At 38.5% G+C, this 24,360-nt stretch overlaps 2 protein-coding genes across 4 annotated transcripts in view; one reads left to right on the top strand and one right to left on the bottom strand.

The window, feature by feature from the left end:
• Positions 1-9,395, top strand: part of LOC306868714 (E3 ubiquitin-protein ligase RNF216-like) — a 34,282-nt gene extending 24,887 nt beyond the window's left edge. The window contains exons 14-17 of the mRNA XM_079415012.1: positions 3,594-3,691; positions 5,134-5,356; positions 8,287-8,362; positions 8,446-9,395. Coding sequence (XP_079271138.1) covers positions 3,594-3,691; positions 5,134-5,356; positions 8,287-8,362; positions 8,446-8,735 — 687 coding nt within the window. The 3' untranslated portion in view covers positions 8,736-9,395. The remainder of the gene's footprint in view (positions 1-3,593; positions 3,692-5,133; positions 5,357-8,286; positions 8,363-8,445) is intronic.
• A 4,043-nt stretch (positions 9,396-13,438) lies between these two features.
• LOC306862620 (fascin-like) lies at positions 13,439-20,811 on the bottom strand. Of its 3 annotated transcripts, none has more exons than XR_013783588.1 (6): positions 19,869-20,811; positions 16,956-17,112; positions 15,973-16,094; positions 15,633-15,800; positions 15,138-15,544; positions 13,439-13,685 (listed from the first exon to the last, which is right to left on the bottom strand). XR_013783588.1 is itself a non-coding variant. In XM_079405518.1 (5 exons), exons 1-5 carry the CDS (start codon positions 20,689-20,691, stop codon positions 15,339-15,341), a joined length of 1,476 nt encoding a protein of 491 aa, XP_079261644.1. In that variant the 5' UTR covers positions 20,692-20,811; the 3' UTR covers positions 13,439-15,338. The 3 variants fall into 3 exon arrangements, 1 of the variants encoding a protein (XP_079261644.1); XR_013783589.1 differs by having other exon boundaries at positions 15,167-15,544; XM_079405518.1 differs by having other exon boundaries at positions 13,439-15,544.
• Between the last annotated feature and the right edge of the window lie 3,549 nt (positions 20,812-24,360).

The raw sequence follows: 24,360 nt of genomic DNA, 5'->3' as shown, positions 1-24,360 counted from the left end.
TGATCAGGAAGTGTCAGCCTGGCCTTGCAGGGTATACTTTGTACCAGGAAGTGATGTTTAAAGTGATGATGTCAGTGTGATGTCACCGCTGTATTTTTAGTCGTGTATATAAACAGAGGCACCAGTGTGTGTTCACACTCCTGACTGTGAGAGTCACCTAAACTGAGAGCCGCAGTCACTTGCACATACAGACACGCCATTCAGTGAAATAAACTCTTGAATAGATATCAAGAAATGATCATTTAGCTTCTTTAATTTGTTTTAAACTTTCAGAATCACTTTTACATTTTTTTTTATGAAATAATGATATAAGCAGTTAGTAATTCATAATCTGCAAATTGCTACTTTTTGATGTGTAAAATATACCTTAAATATATAAGTAATGTGTGTGTGTATGTATGTATGTATGTGTATGCATATATTACTCTATAACTAGATATAAGCACTTTAAATATAGGCACTATATTACATGTTTTTATTTTTATCCTTAGATTTCTAATTTTTTTAAAATAAATATTTGAATAAATTTGACATGAAATTAATTTTTTATTACAGCCACGTTTATATTTTAACAATGAATTAGAGTAGAAACATTTATTATTAAAAAGTTGATATAACCTACATTGTTCAGTTTATATGTTTATATGCAACTTGTTTTTGAGTGTTAATTATTAAATAAAACAAGATTTAACTAATTGATCAAACTTTTTTTCAGCTAAATAAAATTAAAAATTTTAGGTTTTTTGGTACATTTCTATGTATTATGGCTTAAATGTGTTTTCTGTAAATAATTTTAATGATTATTAAATGTGATTTAAATAATTGATAATTAAATAAACTCTAGTTTTGGTTCTAGAAAATAACTTAACGAAATATTTTTATGACCAAACATAAGAAATTGGTTTTGTTGTGGTCTAGTCTGACCATGATCTATTTCAAATAGGAGAATGAAATCTCTATAATGAAATATTTCTCAGTTAAGTGGTGTTTGCCCTCCCATGCTATGCTATTGTGCTCCACTAGGGGGCAGTACATTACTTCGGTACTATAAGTCACAGCTCCTCGTGTCTCCATGCTTCACACCTCATGGCTATTGTCTGGCCTGATCTTTGCATCATTCACCATTTCCACTATAGTTCCTGGTACAGCTTTTTCACTAAAATACTGATGAATGATGATTTATGTTTTTACAACATGCAGCCTGAGGCTGGATTTCATAATTATATTTCTGAGGAAGCAACTTTGCTTTTGTAGTTCATCATGTAGGTACGTTTCCCACTTAAGATCACACCCGGGGGCAGGAGCAATTGTTCTGAGGGCTTCTGCATCACACTAAGCTGTCACTTATCATCCGTCACTGTCATTAATATTCAGCTTTATCTTTAATTATTTATGCTAATGGTATTTACCAAGGGGACTTTCAGCAGGCAACAATGGGTTACGGGATTAGAGAGCTCTCTGTGGATAGTAGCCACATCTGCTGCTTCTCCATCACTGCAAGAAACGGCTAATACTTATTTTAAAACTACATGCAGCTTGGCTATTTTGGAAATATTCTACTTGGCTGCAGTCTTTAATGGACTGTCAAATGTGATGAAGCACCATAACAAATGTAGAAGTGTTAAGTACATCCTAATTTAATAGCCAGTTGTGTGGCTGTGAAATACGTAGGCGTTTACATAGTCTCCATGCGTCGAATGTAGTGGTTTAGCTGCATGTTGCACTCAGATGTCCTTTCCAGTCAGCTGAAAGGCAAAGCATTGTGGGCAGGCATGGCTGAAATGGAACAGATGAAAATGTTGTTCCTAGGCAACCAGACAGATGACGAATCACATCCAGAGTGGAGGGCAGGGAGCAGTTCACACTCAGTCTGCGTTAGCTGCTTTCTGGTATTTTATAAAAAAAACGCTATGTCAGACAGCATAGGTTAGTTTATTATCAATATTTATAATTCCAATGAACAATTCTATAGCCTTTTGCTGTAGACAGTCATATTTTGGGCCCTGGTCGTTCCTTTATTAGTGTTGTTTACAAAGGCAAGCTATTGGTCATACTTGCATTTAGGGATGCGAATAAATCTCTAGCATATTACTTATTAAACCTCTAACTTATTATACTCTATTAGACTAACAGGCATGTAACACTTGTTTATTTTTAGGCTCGAATCGTGCTGTTTGTAAAGGAAACAGACTTACTACTTTTACTTCTTGGACAGTAAAATGAGCACAAAAAAAAATTGCATAGAATTGAATTAAAAGAGGTAAGGGCCTCATATCAAGAGAACCAAATATCAAATGGGAAGTGGCCTTGTTTAACTTCTAGATGCACCAGATATTGTCATCCTATTGTGAAGAACTCTATCCAAAAATTAAAAAACCGCTATATAGTTTCATTTATAAACACCAACTTTATACAGTTGAAAATTATTATAAATATGTAGATTTTATTTTAAAAATAGTTTTTATCGTTACACTATAAAAAAAAATTCAAATCACTGTAGTACTGTACTATAATTATTCATTTATTTAAATCAATTTAAAATTTTTGCAGTTTGCACACATCTTCTCTTCTCTACCGGTGTTATGATATAACACACACACACTAATATTTGAGACCAGTGGCACCAGCAGTAGCTTGAGCTGGGATGCAAATGCACATTTATTTTCATTAACACAAACAGTAACATCTGTAAAAAAAAAATTACGTCGTTTTTAAAGGGTAAAATTTGAATATTCTTATTGAGGTAGAGCTTTAATCTTATTAAAATTCACCTTTGGTATTCCGTAATGTCATATTTAGATCATTATAACTACAGGTAAAACTATACAAGGCACTACCATTTAAAAAAAATAACAAATATGGTTTCTATGCGGTCTAAAATGGCACTATGGCATTTAGTTATTTCAGTGTCAATGTTGTAGAGAATGTCAGCGCTGTTTCGTCTGGCTTTAAACTAGTTAAAATCAGGGCAACATTTGTGGTGTGTGTGTGTTACTGGATCTTGCAGCAATGTTTAGTTGTCAAGTGATCGAGACCAATCAGCGAGTAAACACATTTGTTCTGAGCTCATGCAGAGCTGTCTTTTGTGCCGAGCTAATAACGGTCCGTGCAGCACGCTTCAAACAAGTAGCTTTTGGTGCATTTAAGAATTAAGAATAGCAACACTAAAAACACCTTAGCAACCACGTAGCAATGCTGCAAACCACCTAGTACTCTCTAACACATACAATATAGCATCATACAACAGAGAAAATCGCATTCACATCATTCTACCAGCTGACATGCTAGCAATGCTGCATTTGCATATTTATATTTTCTGGTTGATGTATGTGCGGTTATGTTTTGTACAATAATACTGGTTGCCAATATGGGGTATTTTACATTGTGATTAATTCCAGAAGGGTCATATTAACAATATGCCCCTCTGAAACAATGCTGGGAACACTGACTGAATAAACAGAGGTGACTGAGCAACAGAAACTTGACCTTTTTTCCCACTGGATGAATGAAATGTAGTCTAGGCGTTTCTCTCTCCCCTGTGCACTTCAATTGTGATCAATAACACAGATGCTTATTTGTGTCCCCTTTCTCAGGAGAGTTGCAGGAAGTGCCATGTGGTGTGGAAGGAGCACGCAGGAAAGACCTGCGAGCAGGTGCTTGAGAGGGACGAGATCCGGCTACGGGTGGCCTTGTAAGTGCCCGACTGAAAACTCTTAGCTTGTTAATAATTCATCCGTGCACTATTGAGGGTACTCGATAGTGTAGCGAATCACCTGGGAGATCATTAGCATCCCTGATGCTGAGTCAGCTGTTTCCCCAGGCCTTTCTCATGGCACGCTAAAACACTCACTGTATTTGATGGATTCCCTTGAGTGTTATGTTTGCAAATACACATCATCCAGAGCTACCCCTGTGTGCAGCAGGCGTTCATGAGGAAGTGTTACTGGAGCGTGGGTGTCTGTGTAAACTGATGCGGTGTGAAAGCAGCCTATCACTGCTGCTCAGTCTCTGGACTGGACAGGATGTGATCGCCGGACTTCCTTCCTGTCATACACATGTATGAAAGACTGTGTATCCTGTTTACCCCAAACCTTTCCTGTTGCCTACATTTATACAGGAAAGTAACCCTGACTAGAAGATTGAGTTAAATATGGTGTCACAAATACAGATTGTGTTTTCACATTGATGTGATACAGCAAGATAATATGTCTCAATACTAGTGTGCTTTCTATATGTTAAATAGCCCAAAATAACTGATGCTAAAGTGAACACATTGGCTTTGTTCCAAAAGCCAGTGAACTGCAGCTACCTACTAAGATAGCATCCTAATTGAAATGAAACCCATTAAAACTCATTTGGTTTGATGTTAGCATGTTGCTAAGCTAATGATGTGGTACTCTTTAAAAACATAAAAAATACATCGCACAAATATTAGGTAAAATAGTCCATTTTTTATATTTTGTATAATAGTCCATTTTCTGTGTTTTTTATATTTAGAATGAAATGCAACTGTGTTTGGCACATTTCTCAGTAACTACATGAACATGAGCTAAAAATGAAAAATTCTAAAGCATTTTTCAATCTTGGTTTGTTTATTTCAGAATTTGCTAATACATCATTAAATCAAAAGTTCTGTTAATATTATTTAATGGAACTGAGCTAACATGAATTAACTGAGCAGTTTTTATTAACTAACTTTATCAAACTGATGTTATACTGTAACTGTATTGCTCATTGCCACTCAAAACTAACTACTGTATTGGATATAACTTTTTTGGCAGATTTAAAATTTCATTGCTTTTTTTTCTGCTAATTTTGAAGACTATTTTTTAATTGTAAGTACTTCTGTTTGGGCATTAATTGTTGTAAGCAAGGCTTTCATTTTTAAAGCTCTCTCCATCTTCATTAGTTTACGTTCTTGTTTAGCAGTTCTGTCTATTAAGGCAAATATCTATTACTAGAAGGGCTATAATGCGGTTTTTAATGTACTGTCAGCATTCAGAAAATATTTGTCGTTTATGTAAAAGACTTAATTCCACAAACAGTGCAACAGTGAGGTTTGCATTGTATCCTTTTATAAAAATGCACAAATGTCTGTAAACTCAACTCAACTGTCATTTGTTTCATGGCCAGTGAGGAAAAGATGACCGCTGCCCGTGTCAGGAAGTGCCACAAGTGTGCCACAGGTCTGGTGAAGTCGGAGGGCTGCAACCGGATGTCGTGTCGCTGCGGCGCCTTCATGTGCTACCTCTGCCGGGAGCCTATTAACGGCTACAACCACTTCTGCCAGCACGCTCGCTCGCCCGGTGCCCCCTGCCGACACTGCAAGAGGTGCTCGCTGTGGACAGACCCCACGGTAAATGATGCCACACAACACTTCTTTTGTTTTGAGAGAGGCTGCTTTCATGCTCAACGTTAGCGTGCGATCATCCTTGAAAAGCAGGCTTACAGCAGGTTTAGTCCTCCAGGTTTGGTGTAAAGCATGCTCAAGCCTTTTGTTCACTAACCTGAGGGTATTTGTGCTCAGTTGAACACTCCTGTTACATGACGTACTTGCTTCTGCTACTTTTTGACCCTCATTTTGGAATATGTTTGGAGCTGTTAATTAATTTAAATGACATGATTTGCATTTGCATTCTCGCTTTTATTTTAAATATGAATTTTTTCCTTTTTTTATTTGTTTTACTTCATTTGTTTTAATAATTAACAGACAAAAGCATTAAAAACATTACATTTACATTTTAATTGCATTATTTTTTGAGAATAAATCGCAATACATTAACCAGTTAAATGGACAGCCCCAACCTGTTGCATTGATCGATTATTTGTAATGAGAGTGATTCAGTCTTAGGATAAACACCAGGGGCCTGTTCCATAAAAGACGCTAAGAAAAGCGGGGATTAAAGTCCAAAACCTGACTTGAAATAACCTAACAAATCAATCGGGACTAAAGCGGTTCCATAAACGACAATTCAAGTTCACGCAATCTGACTAATGCTATCCAGGTTCAGTGAGTCAGGATAATGTGACGTACGCGCTTATTCTGAAGCAGCCCTTAATGTCGATCATGGATCAAATCGATCCTCCATAGCAAACAGCGAATATTTGTGCTGTTTAACGCATTTGAAACATTGTGTTTTCCTCAGTGCATAACTGATACGTCACAGGTATATTTTTTACATCTGTAAATGTCAGAAAGCCATGCAAATATATCCATTTAGCTGTCAGGAGTGGGCGGGGCTTATGCGAGAGAACGAGCGCTGCGGCGCGCATGCGCGCTACACAGACGGAGCAGAATAGAATACTAGCGCAAGAATTCTGAATAAAATATACATTCTGCTAAAATATTTGTTGTTGGACATTAAATGTGACACAGAATTTTACTACATATAAGAGTATTTTTATGATAGCAGCAACTGTTAATCACTAGCTCAAATGAGTTAAATGTGTGTTCCTCTTATCAGTTAAAATATACTCTGATTTCTATTATAAATTTATATTTTTAATTCAGTGATTTTAACTTTTGATTGTGTTTTTATGCTTTAAAGAGCCATTTTAGATTGCAGTGTTTTAATGTTCTAATAACCATAAAAGGTACAGCTGTCATATTCAGAGAGAAAGGCTGCATGGCTAGAAACTTCTGATCAACTGCATGCTCAAGTAGCATCTATGTTAAAATGTCATTCGCCTACATTTTGGGCACAATACATTAAATACAGTTGGTTGTAGCCTATTTTGTATTTGATTATTTAAGGTGTATTTTCTGTATACTTTTATTTTTGGACCGATAATAAATGAAACTGACTGTATGTGAGAGAGTCAGTGGTAATATGGATGCGTTCCTATTGGTCAGAGTTAGAGGAGCTCAGCTTAGCCTGACAGTTATCCTGCTCCGGACCAGGTTAGTTTGCCAGCATAAGTTGCCGGGGTAACTGAGTTTGAACTTTAAGTTTGATTTATGAAACCGAATCTACCAAAAATAAGCCTGACTAACCGAAATAAGCCTGGCTTATACTCTAATCTTGGTGTATGGAACAGCCCCCAGGTGATATATGATGGAATGGCTTTGTGTTGGTTTTGTATACAGGACTCTTTGAGAATATAACATACGAGAGGTACTTGAGTGGAGCATGCTGCGTCTCATGCGTGTTGATGGATTAGGAAGGCTGAGAGGTCTCTACTGCAGCTACCACAGTCCGCCGTCATGCATTAGCCACACATTATATAATAGCAAACTGAGTGCTAAAGTTGTATCACTCAGCAGTCTATGACTAAAGCACAAAGTGCTCATTCATTATTCACAACATGCTGTTAATTTTTTTCATTTATTAATCATAAAAGGTTGTTATAGATACCTTCTTGGTGTGTATATATGATTTTTTTTTTTGTATTCTATTATTATATAAATAATATATTTGGGCTTTTAGGGAGACGTGAAAGCAGCCCACTGTAAAGGAAAGGGCTATACTGGATTTATAACACACAAGCATCATTGTGAAATGGAATGCGGCCCAATATCAATCTCAATTATCTTGTTTTCACACTTGTTAGAGACCAAAGTCATAATTGAAAAAATAATTTCCCAGCTCTACTCCAGTTCACACCATATAAGAAGAATGAGAAATGAAACGTCGTCGGTTCAAACGTCACATGTACCATGAACGATGAGTAACATGAATGCGACTGAAGAGCTAGTGTTTGTCCCTGATTTTCACCATCAAAAAGAATGGACATTCTGCTCGCTCTCTTCCTTTTGTTCTTCTGTGGCAACTATACATTTTGGGTTTTGTACAGCTTGAGGATGAGTACATGATGATGGAATTGTCATTTTGGGGGAAACTATCCCTAAGCAGTGAGCATGAGTGAGAAATCCCTTTCCGGTTGATCCAGGAGTTCCACTAATTATCCGATTAAGGCATTTGAATGGTGTTTCTGTGTGAAGAGCGCAGTCAGGGTGCCGTCCCGCTGGCAGCCCGGGGGCTGCAATTACCCCTCCATACAGAGCCGTGCCTAATCACCTGGCACCGTGCACCAAGCTGACTGGTGAACTTGAGCTGTTTTGTGTTTGACCGATGAAGTGGACTCCTCCCAAATTCATCTTATGTCCCATTTTCGTCCTGTGGTCTGACGCGGACATTGGCATCAGATTATTTCTGGCGGGGTTCACTGGGCTTTTCACATGATTGAACAGCAACCGGAGAGCCTAATTGCCGTGCCTTTTTGAAAGGCTTTTTTGGTTTCTCTACTTCTCCCCCTTTCACTTTCTGTGTCTTTTTCAATCCACAGCAAGACGATGAGCGAATCATTCAGGAGATTCAAAAAGAAGGTGAAGCGGAGTTAAATAAGAAGACCAATCAGTCAGGTCAGTGATCCTCAGCTGGATAATTTGAGTTTGCCATCTAAACCCCAGTGGTTCCTAATGATATTTTGTAATGTCTCCCTCAGAAAGCACAGGGAAGAGAGTGGGACCTCCCCCTGAGCCCATCCCAGCGAAGCGTCCTCGGGTTACATCGCAGGCCCCTAACGCAGCACCTCAGGCCGTGCGTGCCCCACTGCTCATCCCCCAGGTCATGCTGCCTGGGCCGCAGCGTGTTTTCCTTCAGCCCATTCCAGCCCCCTACGTGCCCCCATTGCCCAACCTCCCCCCAGTAAACTACAACCCACATAACCTGAACTTTGACTTCAATATGCCTATGCACTATGGACCACCGCATCGCTTCTTCAGGCCTCTTTGAGGACACCATGGTACAAAGCGCCACATTCGAACTACTAAAAAATAATCCAGGCTTCTGTGTCTTAACTGTTAGCCCTCGCTGTTTTTTTCTACGTATTTTGTAACCGGACCTAATCTGATTTTCTGCCGAGTTTTCAGGATGCCTGTTGGATTTGCTTCTTTGTTGAAAGGCATTTTTTTGAGCAGGATACAGATTGAATAATATGAACACCTGTTAGTTTTCAGTTCAATAAAACAAAGAACTTGATGGAAAATTAAACATTGTTTGTGAACTCAGTCAAAATATATGTTGCTTTGGTTTGGATTTCCAATGATGTTCCCCATGAGGTCATCAAAAGAGTCCACTGCAGTCAACAAACCACTTGGGTTTTTTTATCCAGGGTTTTTCTTATACATCTTCCTCCTCATGCAAATGCCTAGATTATTAGTTTAGATGGATATTGATGCCATATCAGATTTGTAAATCAAATTGTAGGACCAGTTTTTGCTACTGATGTTTACACTGTTCAAAACTTTGGAATCTGAACGACATTGTGTATTAAGAAATTAATACTTTTATTCAGCAAGGATGCGTTAAATTGATTGAAAGTCACAGTAAAGACAATGTTACAAAAGATTTTTATTTCAAATAAATGCTGGTCTTTTGAACTTTATATTCATCAAACAAATCCTGGAAAAGTGTATCACAATTTTTACAAACGTATTAAACACTACGACTGTTTTCAATATTGATAAGAATTTGAGCTGCAAATCAGCATATTAGAATGATTTCTGAAGGATCATGTGACACTGGAGAAATGATGCTGAAAATTCAGCTTTGCCATAAGAGGAATGAATTGCATTGAAAATATTACAATGGAAAGCAGTTATAAATGTTTCACCGTATTTACTGTTTTTACTGACTCCAATCCTTTGACTGTCAGTGTAGATCAGACATGATTAGTTTTAACCACCTCATACTCGTGAGTCTTGAACCTTAAAATCATTACAATATTCACAATTTTATATTGGCGTAAATTTTGAATATTCAATTTGGTGCCCAGCCCTAGCTGGGATGTAACATGAGAGCTTGTCTGGTTTGCATCACAAAGGGAAATGGAGGAGGAACTGTGAGCAATTAGCAAAACTTTGGCAAACTATCATGGGCAAAGATGGTCAATTGTCAGCGTAGTGATGCATGAAGCACTGCTTACTCGGAGGTCATTTCCAAAGTAAGTATTTTTTTGTCAATTTGTGTCCGAAGTTAACCAAATGAGTGGGGAACATGTCCGTCACTAAAAATGGCCAAACCCATTAGATTCCTAATGCGCCGGCAGAATTTTGCCTAGCAAAGGTAAATGTGTTCACACCCTTACGCAGAGAGTGTTACAGTCTTACTTGTAGCTAAAAGTGTTATCAAATGAATCAATATTTTTAATAAATGAACATGCAAAGGTGACTGCAAAATTTGTGGATGACAACCGTTCCACTTCTGCAGAGTTTTCTCTTGAGTTCTTCAGGTTCGTAATACATGTGGACCTGCTAATCTGACACACAACAACATCTGACAAAATGATTCAGAAACTCTTGCTTTTGATTTGTAATGTAGGCTGTCAGTACCAAAGATCAATGCATTGTCAAACATTAAGCTGTTATTCCTCACGTCGGCCCATAATGCCTGTGAAATAGGTTGATTATTGTGTTGTATTGCATGACTTGTCCATCTTGTGCACTAATGGAGCCCACAGGATCCTCACCTCCAGCTCTCCTCACTGTTGGCAGCATCCCCTTTGCCTCTGGCTTTATTCAGACCCCTCACGCCTCTTAAAGCACATTACTCATCCTCACAGAGCACGAGGCTCTTACAGAAGCCCTTTCTTTGGTGAAATCAAAGGGATGGTGGTGTGCAGACCATTGCGTGTCAATCAAACCAGCAGCTCCTTAAATCAGTGCTGAGGTGTAACACAATCCTGAGAAGATCAGGATAATCTGGTCATTTTCTTCCATCTGTTGTTGGTGGTGTATCTGAGCACCGGTGTATACCACACCTGACGCGTTGCAGGCAAATGAAGTGTCTTAGTTTGACATTGTAACCTCCTAATGGGTCAGCAGATGGGTAGTCTTTAGGAACTGCAGGTGTGAAGGGTCGACCCTGGCAGCTTGCGCTCACAGCTTAAGAGCTTCCTGAAACTGGATCTGTGCCCCTGAATCTTCTGCCTCATGTTTCCTCAAGTCTCTCATTCTTAAAAATAAAGCTGCTTTTTTGCATTGATGGTTCCATGAAGAACGTTTAACAACCATGGAACCTTTTCATTCAGAAAAGCATTCTTTATATAGGTTCTTTAGATCATTAAAATGTTCTTCACATTAAGAAAAAGTGGTTCTTTTAAGGTTCTTTGAGGAACCCAAAATGGTTCTTCTATGGCAAGGGTGCAACCCTAATTAAACACACCTGATCCAACTAATCAAGTCCTTCAGGCTTAATTGAAAACTGCATAGTATCTGCATAGGTATACAAGTACATTGTTTTGTTTTCTTTCTTCTGAGCTCTGAATAAAACTCAGTTCCAGATGTTTTGAATGGCTTTTGTTGCTCTCATAATCATATAGAATAACTAAGGTATAACACGTCTGACATTTGGGAAACTAGTGTTTCTCTGGTGTTTTTTTCAGCTGTTCTTCACACTGAATCATCAATGGAATTCAGTATTAAACCAGTTCTGGAGCGTGTCCATGATCGTTTTCTGTGTGTGTTTTTCATCTGTTGAGTGTGTGTGTGTGTTTCATTTGCATTTAACTGGACAGTTTTACCTGATCAGTAGTACATCTATGACTTATTTTGGCTATAATTTGCATATGTCAGTCTTTTCCTTCTGTAATGGAAACATCATTTTGGCATACAAACCTCTGCAGTATATACACTCTTATACAAGGTTGGAGTCAGTACCTTTTTTTTTTTTTTTTTAAAGAATTTAATACTTTTATTCAGCAAGGACACATTAAATTGCTTAGAAGTGACAAAGATATTTATAATGATACAAAATATTTATATTTCAAATAAGTTTATTTTTAATCTATTTATCAAAGAATGCTGAAAAAAACTAATACTGGTTTTCACAAAAATATTAAGCAGCAAAAGAGTTTTCAACATTGCTAATAAGAAAATGTTTCTTGAGCAGCAAATCAGAATATTAGAATGATTTCTGAAATATGTGACGCTGAAGGCTGGAGTAATGATGCAGAAAATTCAGCTTTACAATCACAGGAATAAATTATGCTTTTAAATTAAAATTGGGAACCAGTTATTTAAAAAATGTAATATATCATAGTTTTACTGTTTTACTTATTTTCTGTGAAAAGAAAGAAGAGTTTTCTGTGAAAATAAGTGAAAATTGAACAGGCAAAATAAGCATCTTTCAAGGTAAACTGTTGTAAGACAAGGTCAAGGGCCTACTACTGTTTGAAATGTCAGTCATGGATAGAAGTCTACTGTTTGTTACTATTTTGAAAAAATATTAGGCAGCGTACCTTGTATGTCGTGCTCCATTCCACACATATCACAAAAATGCAAATGCATGGAAAACTTAGAAACCACATTCATAATTATAGAAATGTTCTGACATTTGTCACAGTGCAAACATTGTTCTTTTCCCACTGAGCGTTACAGTCACATCTGTGCAAAGCTGTTGCTCCGCTCTGTGTTTGTTCAAATGCTGTACACCAGTCCATCATGTGAATCTGAATTCAGCCTCTGTGATCTCGACCCACGTGTCGCATGAAAGTGAAGACTAAATGAAGAAATCCCTGCCTGCCCACCTGAAAAGCTGCATTTCCAGCCCCACCATCAACCCCCACAATAGAGCCCCTTCAAATGACATGCTCTGAGTAACCATGGAAACATTAGTCTCTGTGTCAACCAGACTAGATCATTTAACCCTTTCAGCCTCTTGTCTTAATTCCTGAATGGAAATGCTCATGGTGTCATCTTCCATGGTAACATTTAGGCTGTATTTGTAAACTAATATATATAACACTCATGAGGTACCAATTAGTCTACCAATCAATCTGGTGCATGCATATTTATGGAACTCACAAATGTCTGAGCGGCTTCCTGTTCAATAAACCTAATTTCCCAGTTGCAATAAGTATGTGATCTGGGTATTTCCATTTAAATATGTCTCCGTTCTTTTTCTTATTGAGTGGCTTCTCAGAGGGTCTTACTGAAATATTGTGGATTTTAAATCTTTTTATAGCTTGCAGCAAAGATCACATGCTTTCAATTTGTATTTCTATCTGCATTTTAGATACTGAAGCTCCTTCATTGTACAGTGTGGTGTCCTTTCAGTTACAATTTTAGGCTCCTTGAGCTTCAATAAATGACTTGTTTCAATAACTCAGCAGATGGGATCAACATTTTGCAAACTGCTGCTCCAGCAATAACACCGAACAAAAGCCTCATTGATGGAGCAGCCACCAACTAAAAAAAATAAATAAAAAAAAGTTGAGGTTGAGGTCTCGGGAGAAAATTAACTTCTCTCATTCTGCTGCAGCGGGGTTAGCTTTCAAAAACTCTGGGAGCTGCAGTCATACTTCAAATCCTGCTCAAGCTTAATGTCAATTTCCTAGATAAAGTCACATCACTTAAGAAGAAAAGTTAATCATTGCTTTGCCACTTAAAGAGAATGTTTATTTTCTAGAATTAAAAATAATTCACTCACAAGAGTTTCATATTCAAACCGTATTTATTTCCGGATTTCATTTGTACCCATGGCACACGAGGAAACATAACCATAATATCAAAACAATATAAAAGGACATTTGTAAAGTCTTTACAAAGTATAACGTGGAATGTCTTCCCCCCCCCCCCCCCATAATGGCCTTTTAAGGCACAGTCATTATCATTCCCTTAGCAATGGGAGATCATTATGTGAAACGATAGCTCTATTCTTAAATAATGAGCAGTTAAAGGAACACTCCACTTTTTTTGGAAATGGGCTCATTTGACAACTCCCCAGGAGTTAAACAGTTGAGTTTTACCATTTTTGAATCCATTCAGCCGATCTCCGGGTCTGGCGGTAGCACTTTCAGCTTTTAGCCATTAGCATCTCGCTCAAAAATGACCAGAGAGTTTAGATAATTTTCCCATTTTAAATAGGAAAATTCTCGAAACTATTTGGTCATTTTTGATGACCAAATGCTAATGGTCTAATCCGATTCGATGATCTATGCTAAGCTACGCTAAAAGTGCTACCGCCAGACTCGGAGAGCGGCTGAACGGTAAAAACTCAACTGTTTAACTCTTGGGGAGTTGTAAAATGAGCCCCCCCCCCCCCAAAAAAAAGTGGAGTGTTCCTTTAAGCTCAGAGTGGCTCAGTTAGTTTGATGCAAACCTGAAAACTAATCAAGCACCAGTTTAAACTAAGGTTTAAATCTTTAAGCAATCTTGTGTGAAGCGCTAAAGTCTTCATTTTGGCTTTTTCTCTGAGGTGTAATGTGTATAAAGGAATAAGGTTTATGATAATGTCTGTGCCTACTCAAAAAAAAAAAAAAAGAAAAAAAAAAAAGTGTTAGGTGACATTTCCAGAATAGCCAACTGCACGAGTCCAGTGAACCCAGACCCGCCATTCCTTTAAGATTTGTCAGGTTTAAGAGGGGAAAAGTGGTTTAATTTAGCATAAATACTATGTTGAACCTGCAACAACATGCCTCACGTCAGTATCTTCACACACAATGTAACGATGACATCCCTTTCAAGTTGCAGAAAACAATTTCCACTTTAATATCTATACTTCTCTTTTCCCACCCATTTGCAATTCCACGCGTAACCCTAATTTTGAGATGAGGGACTGTACGGTACCAATCCAGTTCTCTTGGTTTTTCCTTTTTTTAAACATTAAAATGAATTCTAATGGCACAGATGATGAGGCAGCGGACAAAGCACTGCCGTACTTCAAACACAAAACCCATTTAGCTCATCGCCTTTTCAGTGGCCTGAGAGCATAGAAAGAAAAAAAACTAAACATTCATACATTTACCTGTAAATATTGCCTTTGTCCTCGGGTCATGAGGGTAGGTACTTATGACTGGCAATACAGTGGGAGGCATTACATCATCAATAGCGCACAGTCACAAGGTTTTCTTTAACATATCTCGCTATGTGTTAATATTAAGAGTGCGAGGCTCATATAGGACTGTGCAAAGACTAGGAAGAGGGATCACGCTACAATCTGGTACATCAAAATCCTGTGGCTCAACATGTGCCGCCCGCATAGTCGATCTTCCAGAGAGCAAACCGACTTGTCGATTAGTATGACAGATTAAGAGATGACACTAGATGTGCTTAACCACACAACACAAATTTGGATGCCAGTTAAGTCCCAGAAGTCCCAGTTTAGGCCACTCATCGTCAATGAAAAACGCACCACACTGCGGTAATGCTGTGGCACACAAACACTGAAGTATTTAGACTGAATCGAGTATACGTGACTAGAAGTAAGACCCTTCACCTTTGGGTTTCTCTCTGCTATTGGCCTGTGTGCTCACTCGTATTCAAAAACCATATTCAAAATGCATAACAGAAAGGGAAAAACTGGAAAGAAAAAGCCACAGTGGTTACTTAAGTGCTTTTAGTATTCCCACATAGTGGAGGTGTCCAGATCGTCGGCATTGGCCTTCAGAACACCTGCGTGATCGCCCTTGAGATATTTCCCCTCGGTTGACTTTATGGCCACTTTGTTGTAGTCACAAAACTCGAGGAAGAAGTCCACCGGGGTGTCGCTACTACTGAGCACGTTCGACTCACTGCCCACCATCCAGTATTTCCCTGTGGAGTCTGAGAGGAGATTCAAGGCATCATGAAATGTCTTAAAACCTGGCTTTTCCTTTTCAAAAAGATTAAAAACATTAAAGTGCAAACAAACCTCGCAAGCTATAGGCTCCATCTCTGAACTCCAACCCAAAGACATCATATGATGAGCGGTTGGAGTCAAGGGTGCCGGTCACCTTCCTGCAGCCAATGAAGCCATGCTCGCCTCTCAGCACGATGAGGGGCCTATTGATGAGCTTCATCAGGAACTCCTCAGTCTCACCTGAAAAAACAATTTTTCAAAATTAAGACTCACAATAGCCAAGCGGGAATATGATTGCGCTATTTAAGTGCTCCACTTAACATCTATCTATCAACAAGTTTACTAAAATCACTGTAGTGTTTCCAAACAAAAGACTGAAACAGTGGAAATAGTGTACAACACCACACCCCACCTGCTGTGTCAATAGTGGCAGCCAGCTGTCCGTTCTTTTTGGCAGCCACATATTTTCCATTGTTGGCACGCAGGGTTATCTTCTTCCCACGCCACTCAATGTCAAAGTAGCAGTTAGCAGACCTGGTTGAAGAGATTATACATTAAACTATGAAATATAAAAGATACTCCAAAAAGATGCTCCAATCAGCAAAATGATTATCAAAAACTTGAAAATGCTGCATGAAGTCTTACCACACCATAGAATCTGTTTGTGAAGGAATAATATTCTAGCATGCTTGTATTTTGTTACATTTACAGATTTGTATAATTTATTAATTCTTTCTTTGTGTTTAAAGAAACATGGGAATCAGTGTAAAAATAATACAATAATTAAAACCTACACTACGGTTCAAAAGTTTAGGGTCAGTTAGATTTCAAAAGTAACAAAAGACATTCATAATTTTCCAAAAGATTTCGATTATAAATTTTAAATAAATGCTAAATAAATAAATTCTGAAAAAAGGCAGTTTCCACAAAAATCTGCACAACTGTTTTAAACATTGATCATAAGAAAGGTTTCTTGAGCAACAAATCAGCATATTAGAATGATTTCTGCGGGATCGTGTGACACTGAAGACTGGAGAAGAAGAGATTTTGTTTTTCAAATGCATAAAAAAAATTGACACCAGTGTATACGTTTTGATTAAAAAGTTTAAAACTGAATGTGGTCTGACTTTAATTTTTTCAAAAGGGTCTTTCATTTTAATTAGTTATAAATTGAAATGTATTCATTCTGATTAAAATTCAGTTAAAATAAATCTCAAATCTATAAGCAGTTTGCAAGATGCCCTTTACAATCTAACTAAATTAATGTTGTATAGTTAAGATATTAAAAAAAATAGGCCCACGAACAAGCATACATTCTTTCATCTAAAGAATATTAGTATGAAAATACTGGCAATACTCTCTTCATTATGGCATGTTCCTGTGATTCACACTCACTTAGTAGAAGCAGTGCATTGAAGGCCACCATTAGCTGTGAGGGTCCAGTATTTGCCAGTGCAGGTCCTGAAGGCACACTTCTTCGTGTCCTCACTGATTTCCATCTGGAAAGTCTCCTGGTCACCTTCTTCATCCTGGTTGGCTGAGAGGTCCATACCTGTCAAACACAAAAACACAGCATACTGTAAACCACATTATAACAACCACCAAACCCCTGGCTTTCAGCAGTGTGAGCTCACAGCACATCTTAGATCTGGATCAGCCATGCTGAGTGAGCTTGACAGTTAGGGATCTTTGAGATTACTTGACTAAAGAGTGTTGAATGCCATGGACTATCACTCTGGCAATTGCTTTGGCCTCCACACACACACACACACTGAGTTAATCCCCTTAAGAATTTTGGACTGTCATATATGCCAGGATGCTTAGTGGGAGGCTTCAGGACAACAATAGTTGATGCATCCGGTTGGTAGTTTAGATTCATGGAGCTCAGTGAAAGACCAGACCACCAGTCCTGTACTGCAGGAAATCTAATTAAACTCCATTGTGTGCATTTAGACACAGTCATCAGATAAATTTAGCATTTATGGTCAAAAACCTCTTTGGAGAGGAAAACAGAAGACAGGTTTCTGAACAGAAATATTAAAGCTACATAAAGACAAACATCTACAAGATGAAGTTACTGCTAGAATTTTATTAACATTTACTCTGAGAATGAATCCTACAAAGTTTGGTTGAAGAAATCAAAAATCTTTTGGATTGCCATGGTTTGTTTTTCAAACATGCATGGTCAAGCACGTCATCTATATTTTTAATCTGGGATTCACCATGATTGCTTTCATGTTCCAGTTCCACCAAGCTCGTAATACAGCTACACAAAATTGCGTATTAGCACTGCCGCGGCCTGGCCTCTGGAAGGCAGATTGAGTTTCCCCCCCAAAAAAATGCGTGCCTGAATGAGCAAGGAAAATAAATGGCCAAGATGAGAAACACATGGCTGCAAATGGAAGATCTGCAAAGGAGAATGACTAAGACGCCCGGAGATTTGCTCTAAATCAGTCTCAGGCAGGACAAGAGGGGGAAAAAAATCCCCTCAATCATTCTAAGGAGGTATGCATCCTCACCCGGCATTTAAATGGTTTGGGAGGATCTTTTAAACCACCAGCAGAAGCGCCCACCCCCACCCAACCCAACCCCCATTGCGCGACGCCTGACTGCAAATGGTCGATCCATCCACACAACAACTGCAGGGCTTCTACTCCCCAGTGAAAAGCCTTTAATCTTGGCAGTAAAATATTGTAGGGACATACACTTTGGATATTTTAAGTCAATTTCACAATTATAGTGAATTGCCAAACACTCAACACAGCTTGTCGGTCAACTGGGCCAAGCAGCTGCTAGCAGCATAGACACACAATTTTCAAATGAATACAAAATATAACGCAAGACACTGTTGGGAAACCATTTAAGCATTTATGGAATGACAGATCCGATGTCCTTGCCACAAAGGAAGGAAGAGCAGGCAAGCGAGCAGGGAGACTCCTAATCTTTTAAGACAGATGCATTTAAGCGAGAGTACATCAGTGTTTTTTGTGCGTGCTTAAATGGCTAAACTTGTGCATAGCGAGGCTCCATTGTTCTGCGTGCTAGGCTGCCTAAAGACTCTCAGCAGCTGGGCTGCATGGTGAGCTGGGGCCCAGAGCATGTTGTCTTTGTTCTCCTTCTACCCTCAGCACACGCCTGAAATCTCAGCCCCCTCACAAATTCTATCAAAGGAACATGACATAAACATTGCGCCTTATTCCTCTAAGGATTGTATCACTGAAGGCAAATATTTGATCTAGGCAAGCATGAGCATTGGTGGGGTCTCGATGTAGTAAGATGTTGTGCATCACAATTAAGTCCAGATTGCTGTAAGCAAATGTAATGAACTGCTTTTTAAGGATAGATGAAATCTTGCACTACCACAAGGCTAAATAAAAAAATATCCATAAAAGAAGCAAAGTCTAAGAAACAAAGGCCATATAGAAGAGCCAATCATGACCTGCAGAGACCATGTGCCTCTTGGCATAGGCCCAACACACTGGCACTGTCCTGCCTTATCTAGCAAAACTGGTAAACCAGAGCTGGGATTGCCAAGCAAATCCCAGACATCCTCACGTAATGATGCCATTTATGTCTTTCAATTTAATTTTTTTCAGTTTAGCAGTTATTAAAACATAGCAGATCATCTCATTTCATTTTCAACAGTAATAGGGTAGCAAAGCTGTAATGACAACTCTGAAAAACGTGATTCTCACCAGTGCAGCATATAGCACTGTATAATTTGATCAATTATTTCAGTCTGGCAGTCTCAGGTCAATTCTTCTGGGTGTTTACAGTAATGATTGCCTTCACTCTCAACTTAATTACAGCACACTGGCCTCTCCAAACTACAGCCATTATGGAATTAACTGAAGAATGAATGTGCAAAGCTGCAGACAAGGGCTTGACTATTGAGTTCATTCTCAGCTAACAAATTTATATTGTGACAATAACCAGAGTACTGTAATCCACAGAGTCATAAAACAGAAAAATGGAAGCAAAATGGAGCCTCACTTGGATTCATAACCAGATTAATAAAAAAAATAATAAAAAAAAGATATCTCCAGGAAACATTTAAGAGAAGACCAAATTTCAGAATCTTCAAAGTAAAGCATATGGACTTTTTCCCCCTTTTCCCGCATTTGCACTGATCCACCCCTGGGCTCAGCCCATTTCCACACAACCACAAGAAAAAGAAAATGGTGGAATACCTATAATTAAGAACGAGCGGTAGATAATTACGGAGGATTTACAGAAACCCAACCCTGACTGATGTACCCTTGCATAAAGAAACACATAAGTAACTGACAATAAAGCAGCATCGTTTACCTTGCCTGGTGGACACATTCCTGTCGTTGCCAGCGGTGAGGACCACTTGAGGGTGGCTCTGCTCCAGAACAAAAAGCTCGTCTTTGCCAACCTTCGTGCTCTTGCCGGACTTCATGGTTCCACTGGGACCAGAGGGAGCCAGGTACTTCCCAGTGCAGTCTCCGAAGGCAATCTTCCCGGACCTGAACTCCAGCGTGTACCCCGTGTTTTTGTCAGGGTTTGGGGACAGGCTTCCGTCGTTCTTCAGGAACCGGTTGTCGGATGTCTGTAAGTGGTATCTCTGGTCCTGGAAGACCAAGGTGATGAGGGAATCGACGCCCCAGGGAACGTCTCGGTCAATGGCGATCTCGCTCTGCTCGGTGCTCAGGTGCGCGTATCTTTTCCTGGTGACGCTGAAGATGTTGACCTGGGGGTGCATGGCAATGTGCACGCTCCATTTCTCTGCGATGGAGATGGTCTGGGCGAAGCAGGTGATTCTGTCTTCGGTGCCGCCCAGGTACCGCTTGTGAGGCTCAGACTGCAGTGACCAGCGCCCATCATCATGTGCAGTGATCACGAACCGACAATCCTCGCTCGGGGTCTCGCTGTCAGCCGTCACGTTGCCGTCTTTGTCAGCTGCGATGTATCTCCCCAGATGGCTCTTCAGGTAGAACGTGCTCGAGTCGTCACCGTTCTGCTCCAAGGTCCAGATCTGTTTCTTCTTCATGCTGGTGGCTGATGCATTGATCTTGAAGCCGAACGTTTCAGCCGTGAGGTACTTGTTCCCACAGTTGATCAGTCCGAATTGGATTTTGAGCATGTCGCTGGTTCCGTTTGCAGTCATGTTTCTTCTCGGCCTTGCTGGATTGGGTTCTGCTGGTGCACCGTGGATGATATTGACGGGTCTCTTTGTTTGAAGGAGCGAGCGTGCGCGCGCCTCTCTCTCTCTGCAGCCTCACAGCGCGAGCGCACAGACACAGCTGTGGCATTTATACAGATGAGTGATGTCACGCGCGCCGTCCCGCCTTCCTTCATCACTCTCTCACAGCCCAAAATGAGTTGGGACTTGGGAAACACAGAATTGGATAACATTCTCACTAGTGAAAGAGTTTAACAAACTACATTTCCAAATGCGCGGAAACTATTGCGTAAAATAGACGCGCGTGTCGAACTCTCGCGTGCACTTGAAATAATAGTTCATTCAAAAATGAACATCCTAAAAAAATTGCGTTGCACCCGTTACGTTGCAAACCTGTCCAAACCACATTGGATTGTATTTAAACTGTATGGACAAAAAAGAGGGACATTTTTTTTACGAAGGTAGTGAACGCCTAAACTTTAGCTATCAGTTTTTTATATAGCTACAGCAGCTTCTAAAAAGGCATATTTAACTTTTTTCCTGTGGTATTAAACTTCTCATTTGCCACTGTTATGAGTAATATACTAATGCCAACTGCCAAATATGACACTTACAAAGTAATATAATTTATGAACTAATATAGAAAAGAGAGAAAGTTGATTCTTTTTTTCAATTCAATAAAAAATATTTTATTTTACTTTTTTACAGTTCATAAAACTATTTCCACACGGGCACATATTGCGATATCATGCAATATCGATAATATCATGATATCATGTGTCGATGATAGCCAGAGATAAGCATCAAAAATTTGGGTCATCACCGCATGATGCGCTGTGAGGATAATAAAATAGGCTATAGCTTACTCCTCATTGGCGCCGCCACTGCATATTGCTGATCAGAAATGAAGTTTTTATATATTTACGGTAGGAAAATTACAAAATATCTTAATGGAACGTGATCTTTACTTAATACTCTAATGATTTTTGGCATAAAAAAATAGATAATTTTGACCCATGCAATGTTGGCTACTGCTACAAATATACCCGTGCTACTCATGACTGGTTTTGTGCTCCAGGGTCACATATCATCTTTTGTGTTCCACAGACAGAAGAAGGAAAAAAGGGTGAGTAAATGATGACAGAGCAGTAAGTATGGTGTAAAGAAAAGTGGACCTATTTTAAAATTGCTAAATTTTAAGTAAAAAAAAAATAGATGGCAAATATCATAACAGAACTTGGTATATGGGTTACATAAATTTACATATCATGTTTATGCTGTATAATGAGTCTCTCAGCAGTTGTTTTACTTCAGGACAAATGCCACTTGGCCGGCCAGAGAGAGGATGAGGAAACACAATGCAGTGTTTATTCTGCACAAAGATATATTCACAGGCTGCACATGTTGGTCAGTGGGTTCAGGAAGGTCTAGTCAAATAAACAGCAGCTTCATCCAAATACCGCTGGCACTGTTTCAACAGCAGCACAAAGGCATGAGAAAATTATGCAGCACAAACATACCACAGTGTGTCTGTCTTTGTAGTTACTATTCTTTCATATGACTTATCAATCACATATTTCTTAAAAATGCTTGAAATGTCTTCATTGGCGTATAAACGCCTTTGTGTAAATACACAAGCACTTTAGAGCTTTTTGGAAAAATCATCTATAGGTATTTCAATAAAAACAAATTTCATAAAAGGGCAAATGCTAATATTAGATTATTTAATGAAACAAATGCATTTTGTGTAGAGTTACTGGATCAGACTATGAGCAACCAGTTTTATTTGCATGTCAGATTAGATATTTATCAGGCATACTGTTAGGAGGTGAATATAAGGTTGTTTGAAGGGAAATTTCCAAAACAACATACAATATATAAAGTTATGCTGATTCATCTTTGGAGCAGTTCAAAGTATAAACAGGTAAAAAAATAATGTCAGTACATGTCTAAAAAGTAAAGTAGTGGATTCTTGTGTATAATTATGAGAACGTTTTGCAGAAAAAGAGTGAATGTGTCAGTGAGAAAAATAAACATATTTTAGCTGAAAAATAAAATTGTTGGAGAGTATGTACAGTACAGCTTTATTACGTAATGAATTGCACACCCTGTTGTAAACATATGTACATACAATAAAATATTAAAGATCATTAATGTCATGTTGAATATTTATGTTTTACTGCATAATGCTTTTTGTTATTTGTATTAATATTACTTAAACATATTAGTGGTTTGGTATATTATGGGTGAAAACAAATATTCCTATAAAAAAATATTATGTTCACACTGAAAATTCCAAAAAGAAAAAATGCACTTCAAATGCCTGGATAATCCGCTTAACTGACTAACTAACTAATTAACTAACTAACTAAATAAAATTGCGTAATGTTGAACTCATGCATTCAACTGCAGCAGCTTTATTGAGTATCAGAAGGGTATCAGGTTTCCATGCTGGATGACTAAATAATCTTATGAAACATATACACTAGAGAGATTAGAACACAGTGCATAGCAAAAGTGCACATTATATAGGCCTAGTACGTCATTTGGGATACAACTAGAGAGAGGGAAAGAAAGAAAGAGAGATGAAATCCTTCGCTTCCAGTTCCAGTCAACTACAACTTAGCCCCATTACTTATCTGGGATGATTAACGAGCTGAGAATTGCCATGTACTTTACACAAATGTAAAAGGAAACAGCCATTTAGCAAAGCCATCTCCCTTTATGATCCTCATGCATAATGGCAGACAGTTGTGGCATTTGTCTAGGCTGATGTTTGCCTAAAGAGATTAAGTGCAAATCACTGAATGTCTACCACACACAAAATTTCACCTTAATCTTTCAAAAATACTGAGGTTATAGCTACACCCATAATGCTGGATTCTGAATGGGTGGGAATCTATCTGCATTTCTAAGTGAAAGCTATCTTTGTTAATAGTGTGAAGCCAGAGCAGTTGCCATGGAGACGATACTCCAATCTGCTGTGCTAAAATAAACCAATATCTGCAGCGTTAGCACAATGAAAGCTGATGACAGCAAAACATACACAAGAGGACTTTCAGACACAGAATCTGTAGAAAGCAATGCCAAATGGATATTGGTCAAAACATCTTATCAGAAATGGTTCTTGCACCAACATGTGTTTTAAATGGGGGTTCACATCACCATGTTCTAGAAGACAAGGAGGAAATTAGAAATCTTAATAAAACCTCAATAAGCACACTGAGAAAATAAAATGTTTTTCTCAGTGTGCTTATTAAAGCTTTTATTAAATGGACAATTCACCCAAAACTAAAATTTGCTTAAAATTTACTCACCCTCTGGCTATCCCAGATGTAGATGAGTTTGTTTCTTCATCAGAACAGATTTGGAGAAATTTAGCATTACATCACTTGCTCATCAATGGATCCTCTGCAGTGAATGGGTGCCAAATCAGGAGAGAAATATGCATAAATCAAGCACTATTTACAAGTGAAAAACAGTTCTAAATAAGTATGCCGGTTTTTATGGATAATGGATTTATATTTTGGCCAGAAATGGCAGTTTTAAGTTAGAATTTAATTCTAACACAAATGCAGCTTTTTGCTTCACAAGAAATTAACTGATTGACTGGAGTTGTTTGTATTATTATGATGTTTTTATCAGCTGTTTGGA

This window comes from Barbus barbus (genome assembly GCF_936440315.1).
Source record: "Barbus barbus genome assembly, chromosome: 4".
NCBI classification, from domain to species: domain Eukaryota; kingdom Metazoa; phylum Chordata; class Actinopteri; order Cypriniformes; family Cyprinidae; genus Barbus; species Barbus barbus.
Note: the sequence above shows the minus strand (reverse complement) of the source record. Positions and strands in the feature narration are given on the sequence as shown.

Bases quoted from the DNA above. Each gene is read 5' to 3' on its own strand.
- LOC306862620 (XM_079405518.1), bottom strand. From the start codon at position 20,691: ATGACTGCAAACGGAACCAGCGACATGCTCAAAATCCAATTCGGACTG. The intron at 17,113-19,868 runs GTAAACGATGCT...TGTGTTTGACAG, and splicing joins GAATGTGTCCACCAGGCAAG to GTATGGACCTCTCAGCCAAC. The intron at 15,801-15,972 runs GTGGGGTGTGGT...TTGTTTTTTCAG, and splicing joins TGCCACTATTGACACAGCAG to GTGAGACTGAGGAGTTCCTG.